The following is a 23,333-nucleotide window of genomic DNA, read 5'->3' on the forward strand; positions in this document are numbered from 1 at the left end:
ATAGCCTTTATGGAAGACTGGGAAGAAGAAAAGAAGTTCTAATTGTGCATATATATATATATATATATATATATATATATATAATTTTTTTTTTTTTCAATAAATAGTTCAGAAAAGATTCCCAGGCTTTGTTACCAAGAAATGCTTACAGTCTGGATTAACTTCGCAGAAAATGCGTATTTTGCCATACGCTGTGAGTATTTCCAATCTTCCCGTCATTCTACTGCTCAGCACAGATTTTTAAAGACAAAGCAGGAAGAAAGGATGAGGCTCAGCCTCATTTGGAAATGCATCAGCATATCTCTCGTGCGCAAACTGAATGCAGAGGAAATCGCAGTGACACAACGGGGAATTCACAGTTCTGCAAAACAGAAAACAAATGTGCTGTACGGAATGATTCAGTCAGTTTTCCCCGTCACTGGCCGTCACTTTCCTGCTAATAAATTAGCGTTATGACCGCTCAGCAGAATCTGTTGGTTTACCACAGGAATGCATCTCGTTCTGAGCTAACCGGTGACAATTAACGGGCTTAATATTTTCAGCATGCTGCGTTTTTGTTTTAGCATTTACGCATCATCTTGATTGGACTCTTCCTGTGGCTGAAACAAAATCATATTGTTGGGAAAGAAAACATGCATGTGGCATTAATATCCCCTTATTTGTGGACTCGCCCGTTTAGGATCAAGGTGACGGTACAAATGAAAACCCTTCTCCAGTAGCTCATCATGCAACCGAATGAAAGCAAAATCCCATCTCCCACTGCTGAGATCCAGGACCAAGTTTAGGCAGATGAAAGATCTCGCATGCAGATGAAATTTTAAACAGGCTCTTGATTTCCACTGCGCTCTGCTCTAAATATTCAGCTGGATGCCATTCCCGAACGAGAGGCCAGCGCTCGGCAAAGGATGGAGCTGCAGAAGGAGATTGATGCGCTCAAAGCCGGCTTTGAAAAGCAGGTGGGGATGTGTTCCTGTAACAGCAACAGCCTGAAGCGCTCTGAGCTCTGTCCAGGCTTCCCACACGGCTTAGAAGAGTTTGGAATTTCATTTCAGTGTTTTAGTGGATAAGTATAGAAAAAGAAATGACAAGTGCAGAGAAATATTTGTATTTCCAGACTTCAGTCTCTATCCTACTGCTTAAAAGTTGTTCTTCATTATGTCTGTTCCTTCTTTGTCTCTTGCTTTCTTGTAGCAATTCTTAGGGTTCAGTTCTTTCTAGTGTCCCTCTGCCTGTCCTCCTTTGTCCTTTCTTCTTTGTGTTCTGTCTTTTTTCATTCCTTCAATTTTTTATACTTTTGCCTCCTTCCTTTCTTTTCACCATTTTTCTCTCTTCTGTCCTAAAGATGTCATAAAGAAAGCCTTTAGCGATTCATTTGTAAAGAAGACATCTTTTCTCCTTCTGTTAATGGGCTTTTCAGACATCTTGCAATTTCACCCAACTGTTCACGAGGCTTTTAACTGGAGAAATGCGTTTCCATCCAGGTTTCTACGGCTGAAGAAGAAAACCAGAAGAAGCATCAGAACGGGGTGATTCAAGAGCTGCTTAGGGAGTCAAATCACCTCAGAGAAGAACTCCATAGCCTCAGATGTCTAACACAGATCAAAGCGGAGGAACGGAGCAAGAAGAACCGGGAACGTCTCAAGGCAGAGGTGCTAACTCACACAGACAAATTAAAATAAATTGGACATCCTTTGCTGTGTTTTTTATATATATTAATCTATTTAAAATGTCAGAGGGGGTACTTTTTTTTTTTATTTATATTGAAGAATGTGCAGCCAGAAGGAGAAGTGGAGTTTCAGAAAACCATAAATAAAACCCACACAGAAGTGATGATGCTGGAGTTTTACCTTTTTAAATCTACCCACAGCAACTGAGCGAGCGCATCCAGGAGGAGCTCAGAGAGCGAGAGCTGATCATCATGAACCACAAGAAGCTCAACGCGGTGCTTCAGCGCAGGTGTTGTTTTCGTTTTTATATTCAATATGCGTGTGTGTGTGTGTGTAAGGATGATGCTGCAGAGAAAAGCATGTCCTACTAATTGGTCATACTTCGGCGTACTGAACGCCTACAACGCCCCGCAGCGCAACAACAGGCTTCTCCAGTGCATTCATTAAGGTCACGGCACGCAGACTACATACTGATGCCGTTTCGCCCGACGTGGAATAAATCCGTCCCAAAAGCAAAAATGCAGCAGGAGGACAATTAAAATTTTTTTGTTTATCCTCTCGTGGTTCTCTCATTTAGCGATCGCACGTTCACACGCCGCCGCGTCATACATGAGTTTTAAATTGTAACTGAGTAAGGAGTCATCCTGCGTGAAGATTCTCTTTTTTTGTATAAACAATTTCATGATCCACTGATCATTTGTAATGAATTTGAAATCAAGATTACCTCAATGGTACATTGCCTTATTGGCAAACATTGAGTCCTCAAAAGCAGGGTCTTTTTTTTTTTAATTCAGTAGTTTTGGCCCACTTTTTTTATGCAAGATGCTATAAAAACTTGAAAGGGTAAATATAATCATATTTTAGAGCTGAATGATGTGAAAATCTTAAATGTGAAATCTTGAGTGATTTAATTCAAAAAGAAACTTTTCTGACACAAAAAACACAAATGTTTAAATAAGAAGCTCACTGAAGCTCAAGAAAAAAAAGAAGTTTGTTAGGAATACGCTTGATGGACGGATGTTTGCTTGTTGGTTACGTTGAAAATTCGGGACAAGAAGTGAGCACTCGTATTCTGTAATCGTCCTCCGTCTATGAAAAGTAGGTGGGATTTGTGTTGCTACAGCAACTGTATTGTTTTTGGTTTTGACTTTTTCTCTGTCTGGGCTAAATTGTAAAACCTTATCCTAATTTTAATTTCCCTTCCCTCCACCAAACGTGTAGCATTAGCTTCGGAAAACTTTGAGTCAAAAAAAACAACAACATACAATTCTTGAGACTTTCAGCTGCTTCCATTCACTGTTCCATTGTTGTTTTAAAATAAAACCAGTGGTTTGCTATTGCAGATGCCTTGTAGCTGAATGTAAGCAGACTTGTTGTATTTTTTATTACAATTTTCTCTATAATTTGTCAATCCCCACTGTGGTGGTTTACACACCGAGCTTACAGATGCTTTTCATGTCCTCTGATGGAGTGCTGTTTGAGTCTCTTGAGCTGCTGCTCTCAGCCAGCTCTTTCCCTCTTTCCTCTTGCTCACTGCACAAATCACCATACAAGTCTCGGCCTCATGGACTTATGGATCACTCTATAATTCTGATGTCTGACTTTCATGTTCTGTGTGCAACAAGGATTTTGCCCAGTTTCAGACACATTCATGGACATCCTTTTTTTTTTTTTTTTTTGCTTTTACATAGTTTAAAAAATGGAACGAAGAGAGCCACAGTTCTAAACTCAGCTATAAAAGTAATAAAAATGATATGAATGGTTTTTAGAACTGTTTTTAATAACCACCACTGGCTAAATATTGCAAACGACTTTGCAGAACAGACAAAATGATATACATCTATATACATATATATTTATATAAAACGCACTCTGAAGTTATTTTTGATGGGTAACAGAAGCAATGCGCTAAACCTTGTTTTATTTCTTTGTGCGTGTGTGTGTGTTTTCTTTTTAATTGCTTCTCAGAATATCACAGTATTCAAAACTGTGTGACACGTTCCTGGAAGAGAAGAATAAGTATGCGCGGCTGAAGCAGATTGCCTCACAGACGATCTCCGAATTGACGGAGCAACTTAACATCCTTGCAAACGAGATGGAAATCCAGCGCTCTATTGCTGACAGCAAGGACAGGTGTGTTGATGCGTTTGAGTTGGTGGCCTGCATTTACATCGCTACAGCACAAACCAACAGAGTCATTTTCATCCAGAAAAATTGGCTCTACATATTCAACTTTTGACTAAATTTGTATGGGTTGTTAGAGTTCAAGAAGCCTAATGAAGACCACACCTTCAGGATATTAAATCACAAATAAGTTTATTGGTTTTACTTTGTCGATCACAGTCGTAATAAAATGTATCAAAGGTTTAGTTGTGACCTCACAAAATAAATTACACAGATCGTACCTGCTGAACTTTTCCATATCCGTCTGTTTCAGATTGCTGACAAAGGCTCGCATGAAGGTCTCCAGCAGCTCCAAAACGAGGGAAAAACTGCGTAATGAGATCTCTAAGGTCTGCACTCGAACATGAGGGAGAAAAAACAAAAACATCAGGACATCACCTGTCTAAAACTGAAACAGTCAATACCCAACAACGAATATTGAGATTCACAGGAATGAGAGCAGTACAAAGCCTCTGGGAGTTTTCTGGGGATGTATCAAAGCCTTTTTTTTTTTTTTGTTACTTTCTAAAACTTTTTTTTTTTTTTTTCCATTTTGAACGGCTTTATAGAAATCAGTAAGCAACTGCAAATCCAGTATTTATTTGTGCCTTTTTACGAGGCTTCCGAATGTTTATCACACACAGGGCAGTTTATAAAAGTTTACCGACTTCTCTGCAGTCTGCTTAACAATCCCAACCCTTTGGTCTTAAAGCACATTTCTACATCAAGCTGAAGCTGCTTTAACAATTTGTCGTCCAATGCCTATGAAGTATATAGTATGGACAAAATCATTCCAGGATATGGCTGCTTTCTAACCAGACTGGAACCTTTTTTTGCTTTTTGCCTCATATAAATGTGTATTTAAGGGTGAAAAACATAATTCTGATTTGAACCCTGTTCCAGTTCACATGGAAACAACACCAAATCCGTCAGCAGCATGAGGACAACAAACTGGAGTTAATGAATCTCACCCAAATGATCAAGTTCCATGAGGGGATTCTTCTGGACGTAAAGAGAAGTTATGAGAACGCCATCCAAAGACGCAATTTTCTGTAAGTTTCTAACTCGCACATGCAGGTAGAAGCAGACTGTCATACTGCACGATATTATTTCTTTTGCACGCAGGGGGTTACGGCTCTTGGAGCAGGACGGAGTTTTGTCAAACTTTTACGACCAGGCGAAGAACCTGGAGGCGGCCGTCGCCAAAACCTACAGAGCAACCGAGACGGCGGAGAAGGACGCGAGAGAACTGCAGATTGAGATTAATGACAAGAAGAGGCAAACAGACCTGAAGAGGAGGAAGGTGCTACTCAAGAGGAAACAGGAGGAGGAGATCATCATGCTGCAAATCAAGGTAGAAAAACTACAGTGTATAAAACTATCGTGTCTTCTGATCCAATCGAATCAACAAAAACACTTTCAGGATAAGAAACCGTCATAGGACAGCGAAGGGGAACTGTCTCTTTTTTTTTTTTTTTTGCTCATGCCTGGTTGTCTGGGCCTCCATCTGGTATTTTATTATAATAAATGATCATTTTCAACGGGTTGGTACTATTGAGCCTGTCTGTGCATATAAAGCCTCTAATCAGGGAGGAGTGTGCCAGCAGGATACTGGCATGAGGATGACCATCAGTGTTTCTGGACGCCGTTCAGCTTCATATTTTAGGAACCCTATCAGGGTGCAGTCAGACCTGTCAATTAGCGCTTCCCGTGGTTAGTTCAAACGATGAAGGTTGTTCCCGAACCGGATGATTTATATACGCAACGTTTTTCCACCGGAGCTTCTGGTGATTGACGTCTCTGCAAATGTGTTTTAAGCTCTCTCTGTTTTTGCTGCTGTTGAACCTTTTCCTGAATAGTTTTTAGAGGTGAGGGGGGGGAAATGAAAGATAAGACCTCCTGCAACTGAAAAAAGTGTAGAGGAAGAGAGTAAGGGGTGTCTCACAGGAGAGCATCAGGTCCTTCAACTGTAACTCCTGCAGGGAGGAATTCCTTTTGGGGCGCCGTCTCTAAATCAGGAAGGTTTGTATCTTTTTTGTCAATCGGACACAAATTGCAAAGTGGAGGGAAATGATTCATCCCACTGCATGACTCATTCAAAAATGTTGCTACCCTGATTTGAGATTTACTATCTGAGGGGGAAAGAGTGTGTGTCCTGTGTTCAATTAAAATCCTATTATTTTCACCATGTGACATAAAGAAGCATCACTCTGCTGGTCCCAGACAGACTGGTGCTTGCAGGCCCCCTCCTTTCCCTTAAGACCTGACCTTATGTCAAAGACACTGAGCCAAGTCAGCCTGAGCCAGCTGTTGCTCTACTTTAACTGTATTCATTAATCCTTGCAGATATTTGCTGGTATGTTTAATAGTTGTAAGGTTCTTCAGTATGAAATGGCAGAGAACGAGACTTTCTACGATGTTTCAACTCTTTATTACCTCAGATTTTAACTGCGCCTGGCAGCGACTGCTGTAAAACGGGACGAGTCCTGCATCTTTATGACAATCCTGTCAGTTTTTGTAAATCCAGAAAATAGTTTTCAACTTTCTCCTCCTGCATTACAATAGGAAAGGTGGTAAATATTTAATGCCAACAGTCATTGCTTATCTTGTAGAGTTGACATTTATCACCTTGGTGTAATTCACATAAATATATTATAATATGTTTATAATTCATGTTTATAATTTGGTGCAAGTGCAGAAAAACATGATTTAATTACAAACCTGTCCATCTGAGCGGTTTATGAGTAAAAATACAGGATGAATTGTTTTGCAACGTTACTTTTAGGTTTAAGAATACGTGCAAATATATTCCAATCAACATTAACTGCTCTTTTGAATAGCTTTAGCGTTCAGTCCTCTGCTGCCGATGTTTTAGCCTTTTACTCCTGTAGCTTCGAAAAGGAGCGGAAACTTGCTAGCAAAGCTCAGAACGGAGGTGGATGTAAAGCACAAGATTAGAATCTAAGCCAGGAGGGATAAACCCAAACAATCACAGACTAGGCCACAAGATTCCCACGGGCGAGGCCGAGACACACACGTGAATAAATCCCAACATAGAGAGATGAGACGGATACACACGTCCTGATACATAACTGATGTTTCCATCGAGGGTTTGCTTCAGATCAGAGTTTCAAATTTCTCTAATGCAGGTGTTTTTGCTCTTTGGATGAATTCAGATTTCACCATCTGCTTCTTTTCTCCATCAGTTTTTGGTTGTTGGTTGGTTCCACCTATTTTTGTTGCTGAAACATATATCTACTTTCTTCTACGTAGCAATTTCATTGCTTTTATTCTCGCTTTGTACAATGCTCCTTTCCTCTCTTTGAGGTGTTTGTTCAAGTGGAAGTAGCTTCATCTGCGCAAACCTATTTCACTTTTCATGGCCTGACCTTGTTCATATAACAAAGTTTGTTTTGTTCTTTTTCTTTTTCCCTCTCTCCCTGTTTTTTTTGTTTTGTTGGGGTTTTTTTTTTTCAGATAAACTGTCCTTCAGGTTTTCAATGCCATTTTGTTAATTAATCCAGTTCTATGACTCCACCTTAAAACAAATCTCTGCTCAGTTTTGACTTTGCTGTCTCAGAAAGAGGAACGCCCTAACTTAATCTTAATACGACAAACTTAAATGTATTTCACTGGGATGTATGGAAGTAATCAAATTAAAAGTAGCATGAATTTACGTTCTGCTCCTTTTCCATCGATTCACCTACATATTTTAATCCAGTCAGTTGCCTTCGGTCATAAACTGTTGAATGAATTCAATTATACTCCACTTTTTGTTCGTCCAACAAACGACGTCTGTGGCGTAACCTCGCAGTTCAACAGGGTGTGAATACTTTTTCCAGGACTGTGATTCACGCGCCAGTTGTTTATCCCTCATCTCTTCGTCCGCCCATTCATCAGCTGTTGGCTCCATCCATCAAGCCATCCAGTCATTTATTTTTCTCCTTCTCTTCTGTGTGTAAACAGCAAATCATTTTCTCAATCACATCCCTTCCCTTGTACAGCCTCCCCTGGGTACAAAAAGTGAATCATGGATTTCTCTTTATTTATTTTTTTTGCAGGAGGCTTGCCAGCCCCATTCAGTCGCCATGTGAATTCAATCTCCATGCGACTGCATTGCCGTCGATTTATCATATATATTGTCTATTTGTATTCATCTGTGACCAGTTTATCTGTTCATTGCAGATGGACCCCCCTCCCTTTGATGGGGAATTTTGACAAAGATAAATTGGGCCATCTGTTATACTATTGAAGTTCAATACACTCTGAGGCTTTCATCACTCCGAGGAATTTTAATTGCTGCAAAAATAAACAGAGGTTGTTGTCTGCCTCTGAATTTACTGCCCCGTTTACGAGACGCTGGCAGGTTGACAATCCCGTACAGGTGCGCGCTCGCAGAGCTTCGCATGCGGCTAAATTTTGCTAAAACTGTTGCCTAATGACTAGTTACACTCCGCTTCTGCTTCGTGGTGCTGCGAGAGTATCAGACGTACACACACACACACACACACGCACTCACACACACAGTCATTAATGGAGTGAGATTTATTTGAAGGTGGGGCTACTGACAGACTGCAGTGTCCCCGTGGTGGTGAGTCATATTGTTTGTTTGTTCCTCTCTTAAATCTTTTTTTTTTTTCCCTCCAACCTGTCTGGAAGTTATCGCCATGGGGAATCCCTGTGTGAATTGTGGCTCTGCTGGATGTGAGGGGACTTTTATGTGACAGGTTAAGGGAAGCTAGCAAAACCGAATGCACAGAAACCGAAGGCCCAAGAAAAACATGTTGTGTAGAACCTCCTCTCTACACCCAAGAGCTCACCTCTTCATCTCTGAAGTATTTTCTGTCTGCTAACTAGTTTTGACATGTAGGACAAAAGGAGTAGATTGATTTTTCACAAATTAAACCTTTAGATTCCAAGTCAGATTTAATATACAGTGTCTTGCAAAATATTCCTACCACTTTTCATGTATTTCTTTTAAACCTCCGCAAGAGCAAATTGCAACTTATCCCGTCTGGGTTTTGCATTGTTACACCAACAAAAGGAAGTGTATAATTAAAAAATGAAAATGATTTGTTTTCATTTCTACAAAAACATTCTGACAACTGTGCCATTCATTTAATATCCATTCCCTCCTGAATCAATACTTTGTAGAACAATCTTTTGCTGCAATGTCAGCTGCAAGCCTTTTGGGATATGCACATAACCTGCTTTTGTGCACAAACCTACAGAACACTTTACCTTTTCTTCTTTGCAAAAACACACAATCAGATTGAATGTGCGTGTATTCCCAAAGATGCTCAAACAGATGAAGGTCTAAACCATTTGAACATATAAATATTCTTGAATGTAACTTTACCATTTTAACTCTGGCTATATGTTTAGGGTAAAGGTTGGTGTTTTCCTTTGAGAATTTCTTAATTATGCTTTATATCGCTTTGGTCTGTCACACAAAATCCCAATAAAACTCATGCAAGTTTGGAGTTTTAACGTGATAAAATGAGGAAAAAGCTTGAGGCATGTGAAAATCACACTTTAATTTCCCACTAGTAGCTGAGCAATATAGCAATTTAGACCCAGCTTAGTGTCTCTGTTACTCAAAATCCAGACTGATCAAGGAATTCAATGAAAAACACAACCTGTGATGTAGCAAATAAATCAAAGCTGAAAGACTCCATCTGTTTATTTTTTCCTTTGTTTTAACAATTGAATAAGAAAAATAAATGATTAAACCAAATGCATTTTTCTAGACTGAATGGCCTTGATTTGATTTGAATGAGCTCATAGACAAAAAGGAGAGATTAATTGAAAGTGCATGATGCTGCTCATGGTTGTGTGCCATCGGAGCGCTCCGTCATGAGTCTAACTCAAACCGCTCTCCCTCACACCCACTCACTCTGACACCTCAGCAGGGATTGCCAGATTAATTAAATATGCGAGCCTGTGGACTGTGGGAGGGAAGAAGTAGCCCCCGCAGAAAACTAATGGAAGTGTAAGAAGAGCATGCAAACTTTCCACAGAGACGCCCCATCTGACCAGGAGCTAGAAAAGCTTAGAAAGTGCTACTAAGTTGGCTGGCACTGCAATGCTGTTCATGATCAGATAATAAAAAATCAACACAAATACTATGCAACATTTATGGGTTAGTTGACTCTTTTAGTTTTATCTTTTCTTGGTCTCCTTTTCCCAAGATCCTCAGCTACTTACATTGATTTCTATTTAAACATTGTCACACGTTTTTTTCCTATATAGCCCATTTCATGTTTAGAAAGTCAAATATTCTGTGAAAAACCTTCCTGATGCTGCACATTCATGAATATTGCAGCAACAGTTAAAATGAGATCATACTTTGAATTTTAGCTTCTCTTCGTCGGCTCCCAGGAACAGAATTCAAAATTTTACTTCTTGCATATAAAGCTGTCAATTTTCAAGCCCCTTTATATATCAGAGGTTTGATTTAAATTTTTTTTTCTTTCTTTCCCATATGTTCCCAACAGACATTGTGCGCCTACTGCAGGTTTACTGCACCGGAGTGTCTAAAAGTAGAACAGGAGGCAAAACTTTTTGCTATCAGGTTGTGGAAGTAGCTCCTAGTTTTAGTTTGTCATTCAGACTTCCTGTCAACTTAAGACCAAGTTTAAAACTTTCCTATTTGATTAAGCTTTTAGTTGGAGGGTTCCCCCCCCCCCTTCTACTCTCCAGTTATTCATTATCTGCAATAATTTCTGCCATTAACTTTTGATGTTCTCTCTGTTTTTATTCTTACTTTCTTCATGCAAGTTGCATCTTGCCCAGCTTTCTGCTCAGCTGTGCCACCTTCCCAGAGGGAGCCATCAGCTGAGCTATTGCAGTTATAAACTTTGTTCTCTCCTCATATGATGCAGTTTAAAGCCTCTCTCTGTGTTGTAGAAATTTGCAATCGACTATCCACTGTTGATAAATTCTTGCCCAGAGTTTCATTAGATGGAAGGATTTTTACCAGTGGGCATAAAAAAAAATTGTTTCTGTGTTTGACAGGATTTGTTCTGAATTGGGGCAAACTGAATTTTTATATGCAGCTGTCACTGTAGTTTACAACGGTGCAATATGTGATTTTTATCCCAACTAAATGCTGTTCAGATTTCCTGGAACAGACCTGGCTTTTAATCATAATCCACAAAATTTGAGTTGGGTTAAGGTTGGAGTGCCAAGTAGGAAAATTTTCCAGAAGATTCCAAACTCTGTTTCTGTAGATTAATTCTCCTAATGAATCATCAAAAGCAAAAAAAAAAAAAAAAGTAGTTATCTACTTGGTGCAAGTGCTATAGTAGCCATTAGCAGCAAAATGGCCACCATCACACTTATGTTTCAAAATGTCAACTAAATTCGTCCAGACATTGTAACTTGACTTTCACACTGTGTTTACCCTTGTGAGGTAAGTTATCCTTTTATCAAACGTTTTGCTGGTGTGACCCTTTCTTCTGTGCTGCCCTGGGCAAGTGCCCATAAGGCTCGCATTAAATGGGAAATGCTTCCTAACGTTGAACTTTGTCTTGTCACCACTTTGGACAAATCAAATGGAGTTTGTTTTTGAGCATATCCACATTGTAGTGAGGACTCTTTCAGTCGGTGATAGGTTGTTCTTGAACAGCCTCTCCAGCTTCCTTTCGTATTTAGGTGACTGCATTGGGTCGAATGGCTGAGACTCGGGCACAATTTGGTGTTGTAGAAGGATAATGATCCGAAACACTTCTGAAAAGCATAAACTAGGGTACATTAAACTTCTGGACTGACTTTTACATCCTTAAACCGAGTGAACATTTGATGAATAACATTAAAAGCCAGTTTTAAAGCAGGAAACCCATCTGTCCATCCATTATCTTCCACTTATTCCAGGGTCGGGTTGCTGCAGCTTGGGCCAGCTCCTCTGGGGGGAAACTAGTTTTATTCCTCGTATCAAGAATTTCTCGACAGAACTGCCTCTTTGTTGGGGATTAGAAAGTGAGAGTTTTGATTTATTTCATCTTCTAACTGCATTATCTGGCACATCCATAGCGCTGAAATTGTACCATTAAAGCAGAGTTATTATGATAATAACTTTGCTCTAAGATTCAGTGATTGTAAACACAGAGCTTGAGCTGTGAATTGTCTGACCACAAAATTTAATTCCTCTGCGGTTCGAGTGCTGACCAAGCTAACTATTGACAATACTTCCTCCATAGAGACTTTGCATCTATTTATTGTTGGCGGTCTCACTGTATATGTCCATATTTATTATAATTTATACCGTATTCTGTACATATGTGACCTTTCTGCTTTATTAATCCGTCCCTTTGTCTTTTACTTATATTTATTACGAGGCTCTTAATTGCTCAAGCTTGGGACGTGGTTAATAAATAAGGTAATTATTCACGTTTTTGATCACACGTGCAGTGTACCGTCCCATTGTGTGGCTCTTTAAGGCGTCATGTTAACTACTCGCTGAGCTGAAATTATGCAGACGAAATGCAAATTGGAAAGCGGCGCAGAGGCTGTCATCTCCACGATGTTTTACAGCACTCACAGGCCAAAAGCCCAGCAATGATTTGTAACTGTCGGATGAAGAAAACAAGGAGGCAGGCAACAGACACCAACACGGAGACGGATGGATGGATACAAGGAGACAGACATCAAAGGGACGGATGTATATATATATAAAAAAAGGGGCTACAAGCGGAGAAAAGAAGATTGATGCGTGAGCAAAGAAAAGAGAATGAGGTTGATGGAGACGCTCTGTATTCCATCCATCATGACGCGTTTAAGTGACTGCGGGTGGATTTGGGTGAGGATGGGACACGCATCAATCAGATCTAACCTCACGCTCGTCTTATCCTGGCTGCTGATGAACTGAAGAAGTTGAGCAGCATTAAAAGCATCAGAGCAGAGTTTAAAATGGTTGATTAATGCGTCCCGCGGTTGTCGCAAGCAGTTGAGTTAAAAACAAAACGGCGGTTTTGAAAAGTTGAAAATCCTTATTAGTAACTTTTATTTCCTGTCATGCAGGCGCGCTGGGAACACGACACATTAGACGAGATAAAAATCTAATTTCTTAATCTATAGAGGGTGACATAAAATAAATATTAGCCTCTTGAATAAACTGATGACATGCTCGATGACCTTTTATCAGGTAGCCAGTCCAGGATTTTTTTCGGGGTTAGAAATGAGAAAACTACGACATAGTCAAACCTCGACAAGCACAAAATTGTTCATAATACACAAAGTATTTTGTCAAAAATTTTCACTACACTTTACACTCTTGACAACTTTTTTTTTCTCTCTCGGTTTTGAGAAGGGCCTCTTCTTCTGCAAACACACAATCCTGCAGCAATTTCTGCTGACACTTCCCCGTGCGTTGTTTATTTGAGGCGAAGCCGCTGCCTCGGTGTGTGCTCGGTGGTTCTGGGAGGTGACGGTGATGCTGAATTGAAAGGTTGGGCACAGAGGAGAGAAAATGTAGAAGAGTCATTATTAATTTACGTTGCGGCTCGGAACAAATCCCCACAGGCTTGTCTCCATCTATTTATGGTCAAATAGCAAAAGTTAGGGAACAGTGTAAACTAGTAGCTGGAGTTATGTTTTAAATGAGCCATCATCTTCCTACTTACTGCCCACCCTTATGCATAGGAATGCATTGACTGGTTAAAGTGCTTCTGATAATGAAAAGTTAGGACTTTGTTAAGGTTTCCACATTTGAACACGTCTTATATTGTAGAACTTTAAGCTTAGCTAGTGAGCCATCAACTCCAACTAAAATATGTGAGCAAGGCAGACGCTGTAATACAAACAAATGCCTTTTGCTCCCGTGATGCCTGGCTGAGCCCTGTGCAACGACTCTGCAGGGAAGTCCCCTAAAGGGTTTTTTATCTCCCTCGGAAATGGGAAAAATATGCAAAATATTCAGTTATTTGAATAATAACTATGCATATCTACAACCTGCATTTGCATGTTCATTGGAAATGTTTTTTTTTTTTTTTTTGCCTTATTTGTTGCAGAATTTGGACTTCACAATGATGAATGCCAGACAGACTCGGTCCCACTAATAAGCTTTAGTTGTCCCAAACTGCAGACATGGCCCTGTTCACTTGCATCAGTTTTTCTTCATTTTCTCTCCCTCTCTTTTTTTTTATAAATGGTTCTGCATACTATCTTTTCCATTTCTTTTTTTTAAGTCCATCTGCCTCTGTCTTCCTATTCTTTGAGCATATCTTGCTTTTCGGCCTCTCCACTGTCGACCTCCTCTGTTCCACAACTAACGGAAAACATAATATTGTGTCCAATATTTTCTCTCTGATCATTTTTTTTTTTTTTTTTTTTTGGTTCCGTTTCTAACAGATGTCCTCTTTATTGTGACCGTCATGGCTCCTTGATCGTCTCAAGGTTCATATTCTTTTATTTTGATTGAATGAAGCCTTGTGAATCTGAAATAACAGTTTGGATGAGATATAAAGCTGCAGGTTAAATTATTCCCTTCTTGCACTTAGGTTACAGGCGGAAACTGAATCGTTTTCCTACTTGTTCTGCAAGAAAATGGACTCATTAGTTGATTCTTTTTGCTGGTATGAGGCAACATAGATTTAAGGGTCGGGAGAATGATATTTCAGACTAACACAGATGCAGTATTCTGAAAAATCTATACTTTTTCCAAGTGGTGCATGCATTCCTACTGAATTGCTAGTCTTGTTGACGTATTCAAAAACTCTGGGATTGCCTTTAGTTATTCTTGTTTAAACAAAACCAGGGAGGGAAACAAGCTTGTACCAATTTTTATCTTAGTCGTTTTCCTTTTTGCACATTTTCTTTGTCTGTTTTTTCCTGTGAGTGGGTGCAACTCTGTAAAATCTATAAATCCTCTAAAACCGGAGTAAAATGCACCTTGACAAACTTCCTTTGAATGTTCACGCTGTTCAAGATTTCCCTTCCATCAGTGCAGAAAGGCTGCAGGCTGTTTGGTATAATTAATCTGGTGCAGATAATATAGCAATGTAAACACTTCATTGTGATGTCCTGGCGTCTATTACAGATTTTTTTTTTCCCTTCTACTTTTACACCTCAATTTCCTTCCATTGATGTGAACAGTTAACCTTTCAGTCATGTCAGCACTTTTCACCTCCTCCAACTCCGTTTTTCACTCTCTGACTGACTGCAGCACTTTTGGGATGAGAGTGTCAGCTGAGGGCCTGAATCTAAAACATTAACCCGGCCCCTCTCACGTCTCTCTATCTAGCTCCTTTGACTCATCTCACTTCTGCTTGCCTCCCTCTTTCATTTCTGCTGTCTTAAGGAATGACACGAAACAAAAAAAAAAAAAAGCTTAATCCCTTTCAGGGATCTCGAGGCGCTTTTTAAACTTTATTTTCTCTTATCGCTCGTTCCCAGAGACTTGTCACCTTGTGGGGAGAAGCTCCCATCCACGCATTACATTTAGCAAAGAAAGGTGTTGAGTTTTGTTATCTTTTTTTTTTTTTTTTAATCCCAGGGTAGTATATCTTCAGTTTCTGCGAGGGGAAAGAACTCAACAAAGGGGAGTAACTAGAACTTTCCTACCTACTCACTTTGCTATCTTGCTCGCTTTGAGAAAGATACAAACATAAACGTATCAACACCTTGTGTCTTTTTTTGCCAATTTCCTGCATCCCTCAGCTGTCGGAAGCAAGAGACGCGACCCTGAAAAGCGTGACTCGTACCCTTCAATGCCGGGAGTTAAAGGGCGACGACCCACCGGCTCCAGAACTCGTCAAGAAAATGGAGCAGGTAGCTAGCTACGCGCTAACGTTTCCACCCACAACTTACCTCGTGAGCTTTAAAAGCTGAGTTGCAAAATGCGCAGCTAATTCTTCTCCCTGTGTCTGCGTGCGCTCGGAGCTGGAGGCGAACTTGGCCGAGCGCGAGCATCAGCTGCTGGAGAAGGAACTCCAGGTGGAGCAGGTGACCCGGATGTCGGAGCCGCTGGGGGAGCAGGCGGAGAGCTGCAGGCTCCACAGCCTCTCCGTGGCAAAGAAGGTAGGCCGGTGTTCCTCTGTAACACCCCATTATCCCGTTAAGAGGGCAGATTTTAATTTAGCACATTTATTCTGCTATAACATTTTTGAATTTATAGCGTGGCAGAGAGGAGACTCTAGTCACTATTATGAGACAACTTCTGGGAGAATTTCAGCCCATCTTTTATATCTTTTTGCTGTGTCAGTAATTCTCACCCCTGTCACCAACTCATCAGAAGCAGAGACATAAGATGGATGTGGTCCATTTTGTCCCCCTACAGTCAAATTTAAGCAAAATTAAGCTAACATCACTGCAGCCCAGTTATTTGTGTGTCTGTGTGTCTGTGTGTCTGTGTGTCTGTGTGTGTGTGTGTGTGTGTGCGTGTGTGTGTGTGTGTGTGTGTGTGTGTGTGTGTGTGTTAAGTGGACAGTGAAGCGAGCCAGTTCAACTGACTCACTTTATAAGTAAGCTAATTAGGGAGCTGAATCAAAGTAGGAGTTGCTAATTTCACATTCGTACTTGTAAAAAGTTTAGTTAATCTTTCCCTTTTCACAATTATTCACTAATTTCTGTGGATGTATTGCATTAAAGCAACATTTTTTCTTTTTAATTTTTACATTATCTCCGCATATGTTTTTTCCCTGCTTGTTTCCAGCTGAATGAGGCCCGGGCCAAAATCTTCAACATCAACCTGTGTTTGATGGCCGTTTCCGCAGAAGTGTCCATGAAGCAGGCGGTCGCTTTGTCTGAACACCGACAGATGAAAGAGAGAGAGCAGCAGGTCAGGACAGGTCACTCAGTCAGTCCACACTGTGCTTAAGCTTGCAAATTCACACTGCAGTTTTCCTCCGTGTCTTCACTTTAGACCCATTTATGCTGCTCATTTTTAAAAGTAGAACTACTATAAGAGGCAAAAAAAAAAAAAAAAAAATCTTAATTGGGTTATAAAGTTTCAACACCGACGGTGGAAAAACAACAGGGCTGAGAAATGAGAGGTGGTTGCATGGAAAGTGAACTCACTGAGGAATAAACATTAATATTTAGCAACTGCACTGCAGCAAGATGTCAATTGCATGGCTAAATCTGTGTTTTCACGTGTGAGCTGGTCGCGGGGTAACGACAGTCGGTGCAATTTGTTTCATTATCCATGTGTCAGTGCAAGGAGTAAAAAAAGGTGGAGGTTAGGAATCGAGCCGGGAGTTCTGTTTTTAGTGACCCTCCCGTAACCATGACAACTGTAAGAATTCCTTTAACATCTGAAAAACAAGCTAAGCATTCGCTTGCTTCGTTTCTGGCTTGTCCTGGGTCTGCGCAGGCTTTAAGCATCGAGTGATGTGGTGAGGTAAGTAGCATCCTTGGTTTTCTGATTGTTTTTGATTTTTTTTTTTCCTCACCATTTTCTGTAAACCAGAAATATGGTTATACGTAGAACTCCCAGCGGTTCAGTTGATGCTTTACTCAACCACTCCATTTTTGACTTCCTGGCGTCCACCGCTGATTTTTCTTCCCTTCGTTTTCCCGTTGTTGATGTAAACGGTTAACCTTTCAGGCTCTGGTGGGTTCATGTCGCCACTCTTCACCTCTTCCGTCTCCCAGTTTCTCGCTTCCCGGCTGCAGCGCTTTTGGGGTTAAGTGTGTTGGTTTAGGGTTTGGATTGAAAACGTCCACCTTGCGCCTTTCAAATCTCTCTCTCCAGCTCTTTTGACTCATCTTCCTAGAGCTTCCTCCAGGGTTCCGATACAGTCTTGAAATATTTACAGACCGAATGCACACTCATTAAGAAATTAAAAAGACTTTACATAATGTCCTCTATGTTATTTGATTTGAGTAGATCTTTCAGTCATGACTTAACACCTGCTGTTTTTAGAAAAAGTGCTGCTCTTCATATGCTAGAAAACAATGAGATGACTTGAGTCAGCATTGTGTTGATTCCTAATTTTTTTCTTCCTATTTTGTCTTACCAAGTTACAGATGATGATACATGAATTTTAAAGCACTTAAAAGTTATTATTTTGTACGGACGCATCTAGAAACTAAGAAAAGCAAAATAAAATCAGATTTGAGCCTGGAAAAGTATGGATGTGTAGAAATCATCTTTTTTGTTTATTTGCTTCACTTCCATTTCTGCTGTCTTAAGCATTTGTGTCTCGACATCACCTTATTACCTTTGGGGGATCTTGAGGCTTTTTAAACTTTGATTTCTCTTATCGCTCTTTCCGAGAGACTTTTCACCCACTGTGAAAAAGCTCCCATCAACGCAATGCATTTAGAAAAGAAAGGTGCTGAGTTTTTATACATTTAATCCCTGGTTACAGGGCGTCTGTAATTTCTGCAGGGGAAATCACCCGACAGATTAAGAAGCATTAGATTCGTATTGCATAAAATGTCAATATGTTGTCTTTAACTCCAATATTCTGCATCCTTCAGCTGTCAGAAGCCAGAGACAAGATGCTGAAAAGCCTCGTTGAGTCCATTGAGTCGGAGGACGAGGCCTCGCCAAATTCAGAACTCGACAATAAAATGGAGCAGGTGCCTGCTAATATTTTCATTTCTAATTTTACCTCATGAACTTTAAAAGACGTGCTGCAAATGTTCAGCTAATTTCTTCCTGTTTTTTTTTTTTTTTTGCATGCACGTGAGAAATTTGCAGCTAGTCTTTTATGTCACATGTCGGTGCAAGAAAAAACGGCAGATATTATGAACCACGCTAATGTTTATAGTGACCCCCGTAACCATGACAACTGTAACAATTCCTTTAACATCTGCAAAACAAGCAAAGCATTAATTTGCTTCGTGTCTTATCGTTCTGGGTTTGAGCAGATTTAACCTTTGACTGATGTGGTAAGTTAAGTGTCCTCTGTTTTCTGTTCTATGCTGACAACAAGGGACTCCTATTGTTGTCTGCTTCAAAGTTTGACATGCCATGTGTTTTAAGTTTTTTTGTTTTTATTTTTAACCATTTTATGTAAAGCAGAGCTATGATTGTACGTGTAAATCCCAGCGTTTCTGAGATACTCAAACCACCTCATCTGCCACCAAACACCATGTTATATTTGAAGCCTTTTTTCCAACCTTTCTGTTGCTTGTGCTGAATGTTAAAAAATCCTTTTCATCCCACCAAGACACCGAAACGTATCCAGTTGCTGACATGTGATTGGCTGATTTATTATTTATTTGTGTGAAGATGGATTTTAGATAAAATGCTGTAAAGTGCATTTTTGACTTCCTGGCGTCCACCGCTGATTTTTCTTCCCTTCGTTTTCCCGTTGTTGATGTAAACGGTTAACCTTTCAGGCTCTGGTGGGTTCATGTCGCCACTCTTCACCTCTTCCGTCTCCCAATTTCTCGCTCCCTGGCTGCAGCGCTTTTGGGGTTAAGTGTGTTGGTTTAGGGCTTGGATTGAAAACGTTCTCCTTGCGCCTTTCAAATCTCTCTCTCCAGCTCTTTTGACTCATCTTTGAAGAACTAAGAAAAGCAAAATAAAATGGTATTTCAGCCTGGAAAAGCATGGATGTGTAGAAATCATCTTTTCTTTTTTACTTGCTTCACTTCCATATCTGCTGTCTTAAGTGTTTGTGTCTCGACATCACCTTATATCAAAGAGACTTTTCACCCAGTGTGAAGAAGCTTCCATCAACGCACTACATTTACCAAAGAAAGGTGCTGAGTTTTTATCCATTTAATCCCTGGATAGAAGGCGTCTTTAATTTCTGCAGGGGAAATCACCCGACAGAGCAAGTAGCAATAGATTCCTACTGCTTAAAATGTCAATTTGTTGTCTTTAACTCCAATTTTCCGCATCCTTCAGCTGTCAGAATCCAGAGACACGAGGCCAGAAAGCATCAATGAGTCCAACGATTTGGAGGACGAGGCTTTGTCACCTTCAGAACTTCACAGAGAAATGGAGGAGGTGCCTGCTGACGTTTTCCTTTCGAATTTTACCTCATGAACTTTAAAAGACGTGCTGCAAATGCACAGCTAATTTCTCCCTGTTCTTGGTGCGCACTCGAAGCTGCCTGAGCGCGAGAGTCAGCAGCAGCCGGAGGGAGAAGGAGCGGAGCAGGAGGCCGGTCTGTCCAAGCCGCTGGTGCAGCAGAGAGAGGTCTCCAGACTCGACGGGCTCGACGGCCTCTCCACGTCATGGAAGGTAGCCTGGACAGAGTGTTATTCAAATCAAGTTCTGAATCTTTTAATAACCCAGCAAATGTTTGAAGCTCAGACTGTTATTTGGTCCAAACTCAAAGTTTTTTAATTTTAATTTGAGTATCCAAACTGACATTATTCTTAAAGTGTTGAATAGCAGCTTATGTGCTGCCTCTACTAAAAGGTGGAGAGTGAAGTAAGAAAATAAAATGTAGACAAATTTCCAAACTTTTACTACTTGCCAAAATATTTGAAAGCCTTGTCAATTCTCCTAAATCCAAAGACATTGAAATTCAAGAGCATCCCAGAAGTTCATTCTCAAAACTTGGAGCATAAAAGCATTTGGACGTCAGCAAGAAAAAAAAACTCAAAGTGTCCGTGTACAAATATTTGGCCATATGGATTTATGACCGCCTTCTTCCTTCCCCCCCATATGGAACATCTGTTACAAAAGCGCAAATCTGCTCCTCTCTTCTTACATCGGCACAAATCTCGTCTCGAGCTGTTTGGGAGGAAAAATCTGGTACAAACAAACAACTTCCCTGACTGCGGTGAACTATAGTGACATTATCTACGTGAAAGAAGCTCCCTCCAGTTCTCCATTGTCTGAATTCAATATGTCAAAGTGCTTTCACTGCAAATGCTGCCTTCAGGACGCATCATGCGCCTTTATGCTTTCCTCTCATGGCCTTCACTAAAACAAAGGGAGCAACAGCACTGGCTTGTATTTATTTATAAGGCTGCGCTGCTGGCGAGCGACCTGCCGCCATATTTGTTTTGTTTTTGTCTCGTGTCTCCAGACAAAAACCTTCATCGTGCCAGCTTCTGTTCTGATCCGAACTCGGTAGGAGAAAAGAAAAGCTTTCTCTTGGTTCTGGAGTAATCTGCAAAAATCGCATTAAAACTCCAATGGATTGCTTTTAAATTTAGTGAAATCTTAATCTTATGCTCTAATCTTATTGGGTTTTCCCCCACTTGACCTTGAGTAAATTTCATGACATTTTAATTGTATCTTTTCATTATTTTTGCACCAGTGTGCCTCTTGACCAACTCTCCCTCATTGGAGAATTATCTCAATGAACTTCCTGGTTAAATAATGGTTGAATGGAATAAATAAATAAATAACATTACACTGTTAACATTTTTAAATTTCTAATGTAGAACCCGGTGCTTTGCGATTCTGTGTGTGGAGTATTACCAGCCTACTTTTAGGAAAATTGCCGCTAGTTTTATCTGTCTTTTGCTCTGTCAATATTTCTCACCCCTGTCACCGACTCATCAAAAGCGCAACATAAAAGACGGATGTGGTCCACATGACATCCCTTCTTTTTCTTTTCTTTTTTTTTCAGTTTTTTGACAGCCACTTTGAAGCTTAACATTAAGCTGTCATCATCTGAGAGAACACGAGCAAAGCGACTGCAGCACCCTTCTGTTGTATTTTTTTTACTCTATGGAGATTTGCAAAAATGCTCAAACCCCTCTCCCCACATTTTTTGGCACATTAAAACGGAAATCCTTGGGGGTATTTTTGGGGATTTTATGTGAACAACTATTGCAAACTACTGAGATTTTTGTTTGAAGCTTGACACAAAGTGAAATATCTGAAGGCCACGTATCGTTTTGATGGAGCGATGGCCTTCCTTTCCAGTAAGATTGGAATAAGACAAACTATTTTGAAAAGCACATGTGGGATCTGGCACTTGCCTAAACCCTGAAAGTATTTTTATCGCCTCATTTCCAGCAGATTTGTGTCTGGATGAACATCAGTAACATTAACAATTAAAAAAAAAGAAAAGTTATGGCCGATCTTGTAGCGCTTTACCGTAAAGCAGGCGGCCAGTTTGTTCAAACATTAAAAGACCCGAACAGAGAGGCGGTCAGGTCAGACGAGGTTCCAGTCCGTCACGGCTCTACTATTTGTAAATGTGTAAAGTAAGCTTTAATAAAATGAAACCGTCCATGTTAACATCCTGTGCATGTGTTCTCCCTGAGATACTTTCACATAACAGGCACTTAAACTAAAGTTATGGCTGACATTTAATCTGGAGCCCACATTTCTGGTTTTGATGTTGCAAATATCACTAGAGAGCATTCAGACTAACTTTAAACTGCTTAAACTCTCTTACATATTTGTATTTAAAGAACTGTGTTCTGTTTACTTCAAGTAAAAGAGCATCCAAATCTCTGCTTTATACAGAAATTGTAAATTTCAAGCCGTGTTTGCTTTTTCTTTTTTTTTTTCTTTTTTTTTTTTTTGCTTCCTATAAATATTTCATCAAGTAAAACATTTTTTTTTTCTTTCCCTGTGGATTCCCTACATGCGCTGTAAATATTTCAAGAGGTTTGTGTTAATACCCCGTTGAATCGCTGGGGCTGATGCATGCCTGCAGCACCCCACTTGATCCCTGAGGTAAAAGATGGAGAGGTGCAACGCTGCCCGCATCCCGGTACCAAAGCAACCATCTGCTTTTGGCTTTGGCCAAATGCTGAATTGAGCCATGACACTGTAAGCTCGGTGAAACCGATGCAAAATGGACGTTTCCTGCCCTGCTCTTGTGTTTTTATTTTATTTATATATACATTATATACTTTTTTTTTTTTTTTTTTTTTTTTTCAGGTGCCAAAGGTGCTGTGGTGGTTTGACGCAGAGGAGACCTGGAGGAGGATGGAACGAGACAGGAGGCTGAGGCAGAGGGCAAGAGAAGAGAAAAAGAGGGTAAGCGATCAACTGTTAAAAATTCACACGACGCACTTTAGAGCAAACAGAGTATCATAGAGATGGTAGGCAAATTTATATGTGAAAAGTTGTGTCTTTAAAGGAAACGCGCAGAAAAATAAAATTCAGGCAAGAAGGCTGAAATGTGTATCAAAGCTTTTCTCAAAAAATAAAACAAAGCTCCTAAAATAAAATAAACTGCAAGCACAAGGCTAAAAAATTACAATTAAACGACTCCTACGGAAAAAAGAAGCTACGTTGGCTCATTTTTAATTGTTTTAGACCTAAAGCCTTTCTTTGCTGCTTTGTGTGCAAACAGCAATTAAAGCACTTATGTTTTGTGAGATTTAACAGCAGTTTATCTGCCTGCTGCTGTGAGCTGGAAATGGAGGAAAATGACAAAAAGGAATGGACACGGGGGGTTTTCCCCCCTCCTTCCGTCTTTCCACTCAGCGGGGTCCACCATGGTTAGACATCGATCCATCACCCACATCGGGTTCAGATCGATTGAGCCCACCACTGTCTGTGTTCTGTGGACCAATATCGACTTCATTAGAGCCAGAACAACTTCTCCTGTCTCAGTTAAAATAAACTCGAGCCCATATATATTATAAATACTGGAATTTTCAAGTCAAAATGTTCCTTTA

At 40.2% G+C, this 23,333-nt stretch overlaps 1 protein-coding gene across 1 annotated transcript in view; it reads left to right on the top strand.

Annotated features, from left to right (window-relative positions):
• The window catches only part of ccdc146 (coiled-coil domain containing 146), a gene marked incomplete at its 5' end in the record, with an annotated part of 34,773 nt that overhangs the window by 9,275 nt on the left and 2,165 nt on the right, over nt 1-23,333 (top strand). Inside the window, 14 exons of the mRNA XM_088003462.1 lie at nt 864-956; nt 1,482-1,649; nt 1,868-1,956; nt 3,636-3,800; nt 4,105-4,180; nt 4,734-4,882; nt 4,956-5,184; nt 15,489-15,599; nt 15,711-15,848; nt 16,483-16,608; nt 18,255-18,356; nt 19,636-19,737; nt 19,840-20,004; nt 22,588-22,686. Of these exons, the coding sequence (XP_087859588.1) occupies nt 864-956; nt 1,482-1,649; nt 1,868-1,956; nt 3,636-3,800; nt 4,105-4,180; nt 4,734-4,882; nt 4,956-5,184; nt 15,489-15,599; nt 15,711-15,848; nt 16,483-16,608; nt 18,255-18,356; nt 19,636-19,737; nt 19,840-20,004; nt 22,588-22,686 (1,812 nt within the window). The remainder of the gene's footprint in view (nt 1-863; nt 957-1,481; nt 1,650-1,867; nt 1,957-3,635; nt 3,801-4,104; nt 4,181-4,733; nt 4,883-4,955; nt 5,185-15,488; nt 15,600-15,710; nt 15,849-16,482; nt 16,609-18,254; nt 18,357-19,635; nt 19,738-19,839; nt 20,005-22,587; nt 22,687-23,333) is intronic.

The sequence above is a fragment of the Poecilia mexicana genome, unplaced genomic scaffold (genome assembly GCF_051168715.1).
Source record: "Poecilia mexicana isolate PSO_F unplaced genomic scaffold, ASM5116871v1 scaffold_23, whole genome shotgun sequence".
Taxonomy (NCBI): domain Eukaryota; kingdom Metazoa; phylum Chordata; class Actinopteri; order Cyprinodontiformes; family Poeciliidae; genus Poecilia; species Poecilia mexicana.